Here is a 15,623-nt window from a genome sequence, read left to right as displayed (position 1 = left end):
AATTCGGGCTTTGTTCGTGGAGTTGCTAACTGTAGTCAAGCCCTGGATAACAAGGGTAGCCAATGGTAGGCCGTATGTATGGCAGCAGGATTCGGCCCCTTGCCACACCTCTGGGAAAAGTCAAAAATGGTTGTCTGAAAATTTCTACGACTTCACCAGTCCAAATGTTTGGCCTCCAAACTCCCCAGACCTTAACCCCATGGATTATTTTGTATGGGGCGCAGTTGAAAAAGACACCAATCGCACTTCCAGTAATACAAAAGCCCAGTTAATGGATAAAATTAAAACAGTTTTTGCGGCCCTTCCCAGGGAGACTGTAGCATCAGCTTGTTCGAGGTTCCGAAGCAGAATTGAAGCTGTGATCGATGCTAATGGTGGTTATTTTGAGTAAATCTTGTTGATAGTATTGTAATTAACTCTGCCTGTAATGTTTTTTTGTCAATTCATTAAATTTAATAGATACAAAGAAGATTTTCTTTTTCCTTACGAAACTGTCAAATTTATCCCGAACACCCTGTATATATATATATATATATATATATATGGCGGAATTAAAGTTCCCCTATATATATATATATAGGGGAACTTTAATAAGACTACATCTGGACTCTTGGATTCTATGGGGATGAAGAAATTGTGAAAAGGAATGGGTGGTCAGAGGTAGTTGTGGGTGCTTCATAAGGAGAAGTATAATAAGTAATGTGTGAATGATAGCTAGTATGTGAATAAATGGATCTCCCACAATGAGTCTTCTGACTTCATGATGAGGATAATCAGTGGCAGCTGGTGACAATAAAAACAGGTGGAGCCAAGCTCTCGCCACCAAACAAAAACACTTAATAACAAGAAACGTTTTTCCAATAAACTATCAATTTTGTTCATAGTTAAAATGTATTGTTTATGGACGTAATAAAAATTTAAACTTTAAAATAAATTATAACAAAAAAGACAATAACGAGAATAAATAATAAGACAATAAAAGAATCGCACGCTATTTACATACAAACACAGTGACTGGGCCAGACTGAATGGGCCCCAAAATAAGAGTTGTGCCCAGTAAACAAACACACTTGCTAATGCACGTGTTTCACAATCAAACAATCGGGCGCTATGTACGTATGTGCCAACACATTGACTGGGCCAGACTAAACTGGCCCCAAGATAAGCGTTGCGCCTGGTAAACAAACACAATCACTAGTGCACGTGCCTCATACATGCCCTATGTTCTACACATATAAAATAGGGCCAGCCGTGGCTGGCCCCAGAAACCGTACTAAGTCGCATTATACAATATTGCCATAAAATACTACAGTAATTTTTTTATTAAACAATAAAACTTGTTGGAAATAGATCAAAAAATAATAATTACCAGAAACATATTTTTTAAAACTACAATTATTGGGCTAATTACACAAATATAGGTGGGGCCCAGTCCCTATAGACGAGCCACCCGTGAGGATAATAATAATAATAAGCAATTAATTATGGCAAAATTTGAACTATGTTGGAAAATAACTTTATTGTAAAATAAAACAAACTATTTACCCAGTTAGTGAGGAAATTTTATAGTATAGACAAAGATTTTGCAGCTAATGCCAGGTGGGAGCAGAACACAGAGGCAACCCTGGAAACTGACTAGAGGTGTGAATGTGAATCTCATGAGGTCTAGGTTCTTCTCATAGCATGTGAGGTTGTGGAAAGGGTTATCGTTCAATATTGTGAGTTCACCTTAAATGAATATGATGAAAGAGAGAGATATAATAGGTATGCAAGTGTATGAGTGTCTCAAGGAGCACACTGTCATTGAGTCTTTGGACTGCCTGGAGATGCATTCATAATAACAAGACCATCATCTAAAGTACACACATATATACAGTTAGGAACAAGTTACATTACAATTATCATCCTTTCAGGGATTTATGCCCAGTGGCTTGTCTGACTTCTATATCCTTGAACTGGGCCATATCGAAGTATCTTTTTGGGAAGTTGTGAACTGTCCATTCTTTAACCTTTTAAGCAGTAGCATGCATGTGTGTGTGTGCATGCGTATGCATGCATGCATGCATATGTGTCACCATGCTTCTACTCCAAAAACAATCAACATATATGAGATGTGGCTATTAAATAACAAGACTGGTTGCAAAAATGTGGTTTATTATTACAATTGTACAACTTAATTGTTATCCCTTTCAACATACTCCTCTCCTCTATCTATAACACCATTGCCTACGAATTTTCCATTGTTGGAAGCAGTGCTGCAAGTCATCAGATGTTATCTGCTTCAGTAGCACTGCTGTTTTCTCCTTTACCTCATCCACTGACATCAGTGGTGTGGTAATGGCTGAATGGGTACCAGAGGGTCAGACAGTTAACCAACATTATTACTTTGAGGTTCTAGCCAAGCTGAGAGAATGAGTAAGTGAGGAAGAAGAGACCAATCTATTAAAGAACAACGCCTGGATTCTCCATTAGGACAACACTCCAGCCCACAGTGCATTGTATGTAAAGCAGTATCTGGCTGATAAGAAGATCCCAGTGTTGGACCATCCACCTTACTCGCCGGACTTAGCTCCATGCAACTTTTATCTTTTTCCAAAGTTGAAATCTGCATTGAAGTGCACCAATTTTCAGTCAGTGGATGAAGTAAAGGAGAAAACGACAGCGCTACTGAAGCAAATAACACCCGATAACTTGCAGCACTGCTTCCAACAATGGAAAATTCGTATGCAACGGTGTATAGATAGAGGAAGGGGAGTATGTTGAAGGGGGATAACAATTAAGTTGTACAATTGCAATAATAAACCACATTTTTGCAACCAGTCTCGTTATTTAATTGCCACACACCTGTATATTTAACTATTTTAGTAAAGCCATACATGTATGTTTTTTTTTTTTTTCAGGGAAGCTCTGCAGTCCCTTAGCAATATTTCCAATTTTCTTTTTTCATGTATTTATACACCACAGAAGGCGAGATGCATTTTTAATTCACTGCCTAAAAAGTTAAATATCTTCTGATGTAGATACACAGTATATTTAAGTATTACTAATTTAGTCGGCCAATGACTCAACAATCTCTTTGAGTACTGCTGCAACCTTTGATTTTGGTGCAGTATGAGCTTTAGTGTCCTTGAGCCAATAAACTCCCAATTATCAATCCTGACATCTGGTGGTGGGGATAACTTATAGCCAAACTAGCGTTGCATTTTTTATGGGTGGCTGGAGATCAATTTCAATTATAATAAATTTAGTTTAATCCTTTATTCAAGTGTGTGCAAACAAAGTTTGTGCCTGAAAGTATCTTCAGGACTGGGGTAAAGTGGTACAACACCTGGGCGACTCCTTGCAAAGATGGGGCAAGCTACCAACACTCCTATCTCAGTATCTCCCATAATGCAAAACACATTTCTTTGCGGATATGTATAATGTTATGCATTAAGGGAAGGGCCACTACCCAGACTAGTTTCGACCTTTATTGAGGTCTCTTCAGTGGGAGCCAGGCCCAAGTGGAGATACCAAGGCAGAAGCATTAGCAAGGTCATCTCCTCCTATAGGAGTTGCCAAACAGTGTGCCACCTTTTTATTAAATTACTCTGGATTTAGAGAAAGATGTTGAAAGTTTATTTTTCACTTGGTCAGACTATAATAAATTTAGTTTAATCCTTTATTCAAGTGTGTGCAAACAAAGTTTGTGCCTGAAAGTATCTTCAGGACTGGGGTAAAGTGGTACAACACCGGGCGACTCCTTGCAAAGGTGGAGCAAGCTACCAACACTCCTATCTCAGTATCTCCCATAATGCATAACACATTTCCTTGTGGATAAGTATAATGTTATGCATTAAGGGAAGGGCCACTACCCAGACTAGTTTCGACCTTTATTGAGGAAGTCAGAATGTTTTTTCATGCTAATGAAGGTTGATCTAGCAATTTCTATCTTTCTTAATATTTCCTTATCATATTTTCCATTCTCTGTAATTGGCTGACCCAAATATATATGACTCTACTTTATCTAAAGTATTTCTATTAATATTAATATTTATATTAGTTATATTTTTAATTTATATTAAAAAACCAAAACCATACTGGTTTTGGTTTTTTTTTTGAAGTTGAAATTAAGTCCATATTTTTCACTTAGTTTCAGTGTCTCTTCCAGTAGGTTTTGAAGATCTTTTATTTTCAGCCAGCAGTAACATATCATCTGCATATCTTAATTTCTGCATCTACTGTTGACTCCTTTAAATTCTGCTAATTCCTGGAAGATATTTTCAGTATAGAGGTTAAACAATACAGGAGAAAGAACAACCTTGCCTGAAAACATTTTTTACTGGGAAGTCCTCCAAGGTTTCTCCTGCAATTTTTATTATATAGATTTATCAGTATCTTTGCCCTCTACTGCTAATCTTTTTTATGCATTCTATCAGTTGTTCTTCATGTTCTACATTGTCAAAGGCCTTTGTGAGTAGTCAATAAAATATAATTAGACTTCTTTCTGCTTCTCGAGATATCTTTCTATAATAGTTCTAACATTAAAGAGTCCTTCTCTAGTCTCTTTATTTTCCTGAAAACCAGATTGTGTCTCATTAATTTCCAATTTCATTTTATGTTTATTTCTTTCTAGGATGATATACAGCATAACTTTTGCCATCCAACAGATCATTTCTAAACAGACTCTTCATATTTAACTGTCTTAGAATTTTTTAGATATTGGTAAGAATGTCAAGTGCTTCAAATCTTTTGGCAATTATCCAGTTTCATATATTTTGTTAAATATGTCAGTTAGTGATTTTATGGCCTTATGGCCTTAGGCATTCTGCCATAATTCTATCTGTTCATGGAGCTTTTCTTGATTTCAGTTTCCTAATAGCATTTATTACTTCTCAGGTAAGAATAGTACTCCCTCCAAATTTTCTTGCAGTGGCTTATCTATTCTATCATGATTGTAAAGTTCCTTTGAATACTCTACCCATCTATCAGTTATTTTCTCCATTAGGATGTTACCACTGGCATCTTTAATGCAATGAGAGTCTATCCTTTTCCAAGATTTGCTAGTTAGCTCTCTAACTTTTTTATGAAGTTCTCTGGTTTTGTGTTTTTTGTCCAAAAGCTCAATTTTCTTGCATTTGTTGTTGAGCCATAGTTCTTTTGCAATCCTTGATCTCGTTTAAGTTCTTGAATTCAGGAAGATTTCTGTGTTTCTTTCTTTCCGCCATCATTTTCGGTATTCTTGTCATTCATCAGGGTTTACTCATCTTCTCAAATTAGGGAATTGTTTGTTTTACTGCCTTTTTTATGCCCTCCTTAAAATTCTGCCATCTACCCTCAATCTCATCTTTAGGGTAAAGATACCTGGTGGAATCAGGAATGTTAACAGCAGAGGACTGTGTCAGTTCCTTCAAAAATTTATCTTTTATTTCTTGATTTTTAAGGGAGCGATGATCATATTTTTCTATGTGTAGAGGTTTCATTGTTTTAATTTTATTGTTGGTTTAATGACTACAAGGTTGTAGTCATTAAACTAGTCTGATCCAATATCAGCCCCCAGGTATGTTTTGGCTTGTAAGATGTAATTCTGAAATTTTTTTTTTAATCATTATATAGTTGATCTGGTTCCTATAGATGTCTCCATGCTTTTCCATGTATAAAGTCTTCTAGGAGGTTGGCTAAACAAAGTATTTGTTATTAGCAAATCATTTTCTTCACAGAACTATATAATCTTTCTCCTCATGGATTTCTATGTCCCAGGCATTGCAGGAAGAGATCTTTTCCTGCAGTGCTTAGATCTCCCATAACAATAGTTATGTCATCTGATTTGGCATTGTTAAGTGCATTTTGAATATCTTCATAGAAGCGTTCTACATCTTCATCTGGGTAATCAGAAGCAGGTGCATATATTTGGACGATAAAAATATTAAAAGGTTGGGCTGCAATTTTTAATGCAATTGCTCTGTCACTTATGGGCCAAAATCCAAGTAAGGATTGGGCAATCTTACTTTTTAGTGCAAATGATGCTCCATTCCTCTGATTGTCTCCCCATGAATATATAATTGAATGACTCTTTCTGTTTATTTTTCCACTATTAGTCCATATAACTTCACTGCTACCAGCAATGTCAATTTTCATTGTTTAGAGTTCTCGTATAAAGATTATCTAACTTCCCAGCTTCATGTAAGGTCCTTACATTCCAAATTGAAAGATTTAAGAGAAGATTCTTAGTTTTCAGACATGAAAGATCAGAAGATACCCTCCTCAGAGGGTTTAAGGTATCTTTTTTCACATGCTATTTTCATAGTACCTGTCTTACATTCTCCAGTTTCTTTCACTTCTTCCCTGTAATGTTTCCAAGAAACCTCATCTCTCTTGCTTAAATCCGACATGGTTTTCTGTTTCATGGTCCAAACCACATAGTTTGAGGTCGTGCCTTTGTTACCATTGTTAAATTAAACTTTGGTCATCTGTTAACTATCATTCCAGTCTTCAAGTGCAACAAGGAAGAGACACTCTCCTTCACTACAGCATAAAATGCTGATGCCCTCACTTAGTTTTGCATGTCAGTCGAGGCACAGTGCTGGCAGGCACCTCTGCCTGCTCAGCAGTTGATGCAACTGCTGAGCAGGCAGAGGTGCTATCCCAACTACCCATACCTTACACCCTTTAGGTATGATTAAAGCAAAATAATTCACAGGAGTGGATGATACTGAAAATGCTGGGATAATGTCAGTGATAAGGAGTGCATGCGTTAAATGTATCTATTCCTTATGCTGCTGCTCACACCCTCCTTATACAACTTCCAGATATGTCCCCCATGTTCTATCCCCTTCCTATGAAAAATTTCTTCCACAATAACCTGGTAACAACCCTTTACCAACTTAAATGTCTCAATCATATCCCCTCTCTTCCTTCTATTCACAAGGCTTTGCAAACTGCATTCCTTCAGTCTGTCCTTATATCTAACATCCCAAAGACCAGTTACGACCTTAGCCTACTCTGGATCCTTTCCAACATACCTTCATCACCATGAAAACCAGGTAACCAAATCTGTGCACAATAATCCACATGAGACAGGTGAGTCGATAGTGATAGTTAATTACTAGTAAAGGATTGAAGGAGGTGCTAATGTTGTATCTTTTAAGAACTCGTATTATTTTTACCACGGTAGTATTGTGAGTTCTAATTTATGAATTACCAAGTTACAGCCAAAGCAACCAAAGCTATGAGGTCAGTGTATTAAGTCTATTAATTGTGTCTGTTCTTCTAGATGGTTTGTTCCAGTCATTCTTCAGCTCGCTGGACATCATTAGGTGCTGTATGGTCACTTCTTTCCTTGGTAATATTCCATTAGTCCTTGGCAGGTGGTCCTGTCACATCTCTTTCTGAAGACGTGAACTCCTCTCTGAAGATCAGCCACTCCAGACACACCATCCATACATCTCATTGAAGGTCTATCCCTTCCTCTTTTTCCATGAACTTTACCTTTTATTACTGGCTTGAGAAATCTTCCTTCCATTCCTTCATTGTGTCCAACAAGGAGTAGACCTGCAATATCTTTAAGGAGCCTTAGATATCTGCCAATCTTTTCTAGCATCCACCAATCCATTTGACTACCTTTCAGCATATATCTTAGCAGCCTTTTGTAACACCACATCTCAAAAACAACTATATCAGACTTCTTTAGCTTCAAGGTCTCACATCCATACGTTGCTGTTGGAAAAATAGTTGCATCTTGAATCCCCAAATTTGTTCCTGTGGAGAGAGAGATCTATCCTTCCAGATTTTAGTCAAGTCTCTGGCTGATGTTTTAGCCATTTCTAGCTTCTGATGTTTTCTGAACAGCAATTTTTCACATTAATAACAGATTCTAGGTATTCAAACTTGTTGACTTTCTCAATTCTTTCTCCGTTAAAGTACACGTTTTTTCTCAAGAGCTTTCCTATCTATATGCCTAGATAGTTTGTTTGCACAATGAAAAATCCACATTTCTAGGAGGAAAATCCTGCTATGCTACATGAGATCAGCTAACTCGCATTCAGTTGAAAAGTCATTATAAAGGTTCTTTACATACTAGATGGAATTTGAACTTAGTTATTTGAACCGAGATGTAATAGATGGCAATGGATATTTTACCTCAGGCCATTATGAAAAAAAGTTGCATCAGATCAGTTTTTATATGAAACAAGAGAGAAATCAGCCACAAGACCAAGCTAGCAGAATATAAGTCAGTACTCAAACCAATTTTAACATATAAACTGGAGAGCTCAGTAGAAACAAAACAGTAATCAAAGACTAGAAACCACAAATATGAAAAGTTGGCTAATATTTCATTATGGTACTTTAGGTAGGAGATGAATTTCATTGCCTGCTATAAGCCTACTGTTCTGCTAATTGGCAACCTGAAGTGGCTTGAAAAGTTCCATGTTTGGTCTTTAGAGCAGGGTTTCCAGACTGGAAAAATAAATAAAAAATTACACAAAAATATATAAAATTGATAAAAATGAAACAAAAAAAAAAGAAGAAAAATCCTTAGCCCACACATAGTACACATGAATGATAGGTTTACTAATAACCTTTTGTAGGTGGGAACCACAAAAGGTCTATCTTTCAATAACAACACAAAAGCGTAATATACAAGGCAGAACAGATATCAATGAGCCAGAAACTATTTGATTAAAATACAAGTAACCCTTGTATAATGTGGATGTTAGGTTCCATCGAAAAGCCGTGTTATATAAATCGCGTTATGTGAGACTTAGATCACATAGAAAAAGTAGGGTTATGTTCAGAAAGCGTTTTTTTAATATATAAACAACAATGACATACCCAACAAAAAAATTTTTTATTTAATTCAGGTAATTCATGTAAGTTAAGAAAATATATAAACTATGAAACAAATACATAGTATAAAATTATAAAAAAAAATGCAAATTGTATGTAAACTTCATTGCACATAATGTATAAATGTTTTAGGCAAAATAAAATAAAGTGCATATTTTAATCTTCATCACTGTCTTCAAAACGAACATTTCGTAGATGTTCTTTATTTACGAGTGGCCTGATGTCGTCATCACTTGAAATCTCTTGGACATCATTTGTACATTCTCATTGCATACTTCGGCTGCTTTAGTTATCAAGTCAGTAAATAACTTGCTTACCACTATGCTGAAAATATTTATTAAGTTCATAATATGGAGCTAAACAAATATCCAACTGTCTCGTGAATTTTCTGGAGCTCACCATTGATGGATCATCATCCGTAAAATAACTTTCCAACTGTCTTGCCAAGTCCAATTCTTCTGCTAATTTCTTTAAACTGAATTCCTTAACGGATTCATCATAATCAGAATTTTCGGCAGAACTTTCCCTTCCATTTGGTTCGACGTAATCTATTAATTGTACTAGTTCCTCCTCGTTTAAATCTATTTCCCCATCAATTAATTCATTAATTTCATTTTCAATCGTATCACAAAAGCCCTCTAGGTGGCCATTACTATAAAAATAAATTTTTTACATAAAAAAAAAAGCATTATATATATTGTATGTAACTCACCAGAAAATAAAGGGCTCAGCTTGAGATTAACACACTTATGATTTTTAATGTGCTTTCCTGGCAGAAAATGAAGACAATTTTCAACAATAAACACTTTATATGGTAAACAATTGACGTACATGCTTGCCAAAGGGTATTTCCTCTAATATAAATTCACTACTTATAACTACATGCGCGATATGGGCTGATGCAAATTTAATGAAGATAAAATTTGATTTTTAAGTCGCGCGGTGAAAAATATTTGAAACGATAAAGGGTTACTGCAGTTTGTAGACCATGTTTTTATCGAAACCATGTTGTATAAGTACCATGTTATACGAGGGTTACCTGTACTCAGTTTTCTTAAAAACTGTTATTCATTTATGTTAATTAGAATTGTTTTAAGAGTTGTGTATTTCTTCAGATATTTTTATGCCTATTAAATAAATATCTTTCAGTATCTTGCAACATTTCCATGATGAAGATTTGATTACCAATACACTGAAAAATCATTTTTTAAAAAAAAATCATTTTTTTTGGTTAGGTATGTGGAATCATTTTTTCTTTTTACTTTTATAATTATACTGGCTGTTTAGTGCATTTGGGAAAATGACTGGATATAGGGTCCAATGACTGGAAAAAGACCTGAGTTTGATTCTCATCATGATGAAAAAATTATGGGCTTTTTCAACTGAAGGTGATTTAGCCAATTTTCTATGGTGGTTAGCAGAATGTTTACCTTCTGGAAACTTGAGTTTTTCGTCCAGCATATAGCTAAATTGGTCAGAGAACACATACAATTTAGACAAATACCAATAATAGAAGGTTGATGACATAGTATGTAGATAGTGTATAAAGTAGTGTTGATGCCCTACCATGATGCATATTTGAAGATGGTGCATAATAAATGATGATGATGGAAAAGTGATCAAATGTTTCTGAATTATTAAAGTGTGAAATATGTAATTATTTGTTATGGATTTTAGTTGCTAGAATTTTTTTAAAATGTGAAATATGTACTCAACTCTATTGCAAAAAAAAAAAGAAAAAAGCGATTATAGGGAGCTTGCTTGCTTTAACTACTGAAAAGTTGCAACCAAAGAAATTCATTACATCAACTAACTGTAACAAACAATTCCTTCAGTCCCAACACTCAACTGAGAGTTGATTTTATCTCACAAGAATTCATTCAAGAAAAGTATTTAAAAATATAATACTTACACAATTGGCTTTATGAAGTCTTCTTTGCTTTTCAGCTGAGCTGGAGGAACAGAGTCCCATTTAAAATGTAGTCCCCAGTTGAATCCACCTCTAACAATGGGAGAGGCTGTATACTCAAATGTATCTGCATTTATTATATCAATTATTGGACATACTACTGTTGTTCGATTACCCTTGATGCGATCTAGAAGTGGCTCTAACCAGCCATTATTTACTTCACAGTGACTATCCAGAAATACTAACACCTAAATGCAAGAGCAAAGATACATATCGAAACATAAAATTCCTATAATGTTTGATGTTCACAATTAAAAATCTTTCATACATAAGATCAAAGGAATTTCAAAGCACACTTTTGAAGCAATGAATTAATTCATTATACAACTAATGAGTATAATTCTTTCATCAGCATCAATTTCCTGATATGTATCCACAAGTGGGGTGTTGAAATTACAATGACAACACTAGTGGATTAAGTTTACATTATTATTAATATCAACAATTTTCCTCCAAATCAATCTATTACTTGTGAGCACTCCAATATCATATCTAACATTTCATGTTTCTAAGGCACTTACAATTAATACACCTAGACCTTGGTCTTCCTCTGGGTCTCTTTCCTGCCATCAAACACCTGTTTCACTAATCATTCCTCACCCATTCTATTTAAATGCCCATACCACCTTAGATTAGCTCTGCTAACAAATTCTTGAATGCTAATAATGTCAAGTTCCTTTCTAATATTCATCATTAAAATTATGGAAACAACTACCACATTAGAGTAAATCATCAGTTTAATATAAACCAAAATAATCACTCGACATTCACATTAAGGTCATCTGGATATACACATATATACAAAGAAACAAGCTGCACTACAATCTAGATGGTATGCTAAAGTTACATTGATATGGTCAACTGTTAAAACTATTGGCCTGACTCTGTTGGAAAAAAAAAAACTTACTGCATATATTACACCATATATTCTGGGAGAGTGGGGTAATAGTTTTTTAACAGTATCCTCTTACTAAAACTAAAGTTATTATATATACTATTGCTAAAACTATTACCCCATTATGTCTGTTCTCTCAAAATAAATGGTGTTCCCAAGACACATAAACAACGTTCTGCTTTGGCTGATAGTTGAAGGTATAGACCAGAGCTTCTTCAACTTTTCCTACTCGTGACCCTTTTCATCCGAGAAATTTTTTATGTGACCCTGGATATACAGGTATTAAAAATACGTATACAAATCAAAGATTAACTGATAATAAATCATAAAGAAATTTATTTTAAAACAATTCTTCAGTATACATATAATTTTACCACTCACATAAAGAATTACAATACAATAGTCTCGAATCTGAGCCAAGGTGTTTCTGGCAGCATTCGTTGACATGACAGCATGTGCAGTGCAAAGTGCGCATGTTGTGTGTTCAGAACCAAGGCTGCAGTAATGTAACAAGGATGAGCACAGCCAGAAACACCTTGGATTCATTATGTGTTTGATTTTGAATTCATTTTTGGTTGTTGCATTCAGAAACTTTTTACTGTTGCCAAATCTTTTGCGACCCCATTTGGGGTTGCGACCCACAGTTTAAGAAGCTCTGATATAGACAGCCCAAATTATCATCTCGCCAAGAAATTAGCGTCAACACTCATGGAGTTGGTAGGTCATTCCCCCTCCTATATAACGAACACACAACACTTCATACACAAAATTAAAAATATTACACTTGGTAAAGTTAATTTATTTTATTAGTCAGTTTTGACATTTCTGCCCCTTTCACAAATGTCCCAATCAGTGACACAATTCTTCTACAGAACAAATTTCCACCCGACATTACATTCTCTTTGCCCACGTACTATGTTCCGGTTACTTCATGTGGCAAAATAATTTTTACACACAAAAGGAAGGTACAGCCATGGGCTCGCCACAATTCCCCCCCCCCCCCCTACACACACACACAATTGTTAACTTTTATATGGAAACGTTTGAGCAACATGCTCTAGATTCCTTTACTTTAAACCTACAGTTTGGCTTGATACATTGACGATGTTTTCGTTATCTGGCCACATGGCCATCACCTTTCTCAGTCACCTGAACAAACAACATGAGCTCATACAATTTACTATTGAAATTGAAAATCCGAACTGCTTCTTTTCATGGATACACTGGTCACAAGTCTTCCCTCAGGCAGTTTATCCTTCACTGTTTACTGCAAGCCTACAGATACTGGCCAATGTGTACATGCTGAAAACAGAGCTATAACAATTTGTTATAATGAACAAGCTCTTAAACAAGAATTACAAATTATTAGCAATGCATTCATAAATAATGGTTATAGCAAAAATACCATCAATAAAGTTCTGCATAAAACTTCATCAAAAAAATACATATAATATAGATTACAGTAAAGCCACAGCTATCTCATACATTAAAAGGTTATCAAAAAACATAAATAGAATTCTACACCATTATAATCTTAATGACACTTTTAAACCACCTATAAAATTAAAAAACATATTCAACTCCTCTAAGGATTCTCTACCCCCCCCCCCCCACCCCATTGGCTCACCCTGGATTTATCCTATCTATTACACTTGTAACTTACCTTATATTGGTGAAACAGGACATACAATCTCTATCTGTAAAAAGCACACAAACGATACATTAAAATTTAACAATTTTGGTGAAGCAGGCCTCTCAAATCACGCTCTTAACACCCTACACAAAACTGATTGGAAAAGTATGTTCTTTACATCGAACAAAAACTTGGTATGAACAGAAATTTAAAGAAGTCTGTAAAATTCTGATTAACCATCCTAATCTTAACAATAATAGTGGCATAAAAATCCCAAGAATTTGGATGGCATACATTCAGCCCCTTAATTCAAGTTTTCCAGCATACCCTGACTTTAGGACTCTAAGCAACTATTTCAGCATTTATGGGCCATCATCCACACTGTTCTGTTTTAATTTATATGTATACTTATGTGAGTAACTTTGTAGGAACATATTGCTCTCTAACTTAATTTATTTTTATCACCAAATAGATAATGATAATAATAACAGAACTCTAGCATTGATGTAGTGTTTTTTTTTTTTTTTCACCAGAGGCAAGCCAATAGTTTTAATAGTTGACCAAATCAATGTAACTCTAGAATACTGATGTAGTGCAGCTTGTTTCTTTGTATATATGTGAATACTCTAGATCAGGGGTCTCCAAACTATGGATTGCGGGACAGATGCAGCCCGCAATATGATTTTATCCGGCCCGCCAATTGGACTAATTTTTACTAAGAATCCGCAAAAAAAAAGCACGAGGTGTTGATAGATTTCAAATGCATTAATTAAAATTGTGTTCAAAATATATTCCTGAATAGCAAAAAGTAACCTTAATTCAAGTTACGGTCTTTCTGACTGTAAAAGGTTGGTTAAAATGGACTAATGAAGAAAAAAATTTGAATTTTACAAAATTTTACAAGCAAATTTGAAGAAATTTGCTTGTAAATTTATCTCTATATTTGGTACAACGTATCTTTGCGAACAAACTTTTTCCCGAATGAAATATATCAAGTCAAAATACAAGGGCAAATTTATCTGATGAACATTTAAAATCGCTACTTGTAATTAGCACTTCAAAATTTGAACCTGAGTTTAATAAGATTTTAAAAACACAAACACGTTACATCATTCGCATTAATGATTTTATTATAATTTGTAATAAAAATATGAGAATTTGCTGATAGTGTTCGTTGTCATTAATATATGATAATTTAATCTCACATACTCTGTAATCAGTTTTTATCTGCTTTCAATAAAACTCGTATATCTAGTTCTACAGTTTTTTTTTTTACTACGGCCCACTGAACAGTGCTGAAGTATCCAATGTGGCCCTCACAGCAAAAAGTTTGGAGACCACTGCTCTAGATGGTGACTTTAATGTGAAGGTCGAAACATTGAGTTATTATTTGGGTTTATATTGAACTGAAGTTTTACGCTAACACGGTAGTTGTTTCCATAATTTTTATGATGAATTCTGATCAACATGTAACCATGAAGAAAAGGATTTCTTTCTAGGATCTTCATTTTTAATATGATTCTGCCATAGATGCCATCGATTCATTTCCCTAATTTTTCTCAGAATCCTCATATCTGTGGTCTCTAGTCTTTGATCAAGTGCTTTATTTCTAACTCAGCTCTCAGATCCATAACTTAATGGTTTGAACACTGTCTTATATACTGCTGGTTTGATGTTTTGACAAATTTCTCTATTATTCATTGTAAATTAGCTACCCACCATACCAGCTTTGCTTATTCTGTTGTCTATTTCCAAATTTAAACGTCCCATCTTCACTAAAAACTGTGTCTTAATAGCTGAAATATTTTACTTGTTCCATAACATATGTTTTATTCGTTTTAGCCTGGCTGGTTGAGTAGTTAGAGTATCCGCTCTAGCCAAAAGGCTGCGTGAACGAATCCCGCTGTGGGCATGGATGTTTGTGATTATCTATGAAAATACTAGTGGTGCTGGTGGGAGGTAGATGGTGGTGGTGTAGTTGCGGTTTGTTGTAGTTGGTGGATTGAGTGGTGGAGACAGAGTTGTAGAGTAGGTGCCTTCCCTCGATGAGTCTTTGGACTCCCTGAAAGTGTCATGTAATAATAACAATAATAATAACCATAGGATCTACATTCAGAATGCAGCTGAAGTTTTCCATGTTCCTGCCTATTTTCATAGTTTTGGTCTTTTTATTGCCGATTTTCATGGCAAATTTGTTACAGCTGTTATTCAAGTTAGTCATAGAATCCTGGAGACTTGCACTAGATGTGTTTAGGAGTACATCATCATCTGCATAAAGCAAATAGCTATGTTTCACATCT

General features: G+C 35.1%; 1 protein-coding gene across 3 annotated transcripts in view; it reads right to left on the bottom strand.

Moving 5' to 3' along the window:
• The window catches only part of LOC150105262 (polypeptide N-acetylgalactosaminyltransferase 11-like), a 220,800-nt gene that overhangs the window by 80,587 nt on the left and 124,590 nt on the right, over positions 1-15,623 (bottom strand). For all 3 annotated transcript variants that reach the window (XM_090394656.1, XM_090394657.1, XM_090394655.1), the window contains one exon: positions 10,739-10,983. In XM_090394656.1, coding sequence (XP_090250782.1) covers positions 10,739-10,983 — 245 coding nt within the window. The remainder of the gene's footprint in view (positions 1-10,738; positions 10,984-15,623) is intronic.

Source organism: Typopeltis vanoorti, chromosome 6, assembly GCF_054136105.1.
Source record: "Typopeltis vanoorti isolate ZY-2024b chromosome 6, IOZ_Tvanoo_1.0, whole genome shotgun sequence".
In the NCBI taxonomy this organism is placed as follows: domain Eukaryota; kingdom Metazoa; phylum Arthropoda; class Arachnida; order Uropygi; family Thelyphonidae; genus Typopeltis; species Typopeltis vanoorti.
Note: the sequence above shows the minus strand (reverse complement) of the source record. Positions and strands in the feature narration are given on the sequence as shown.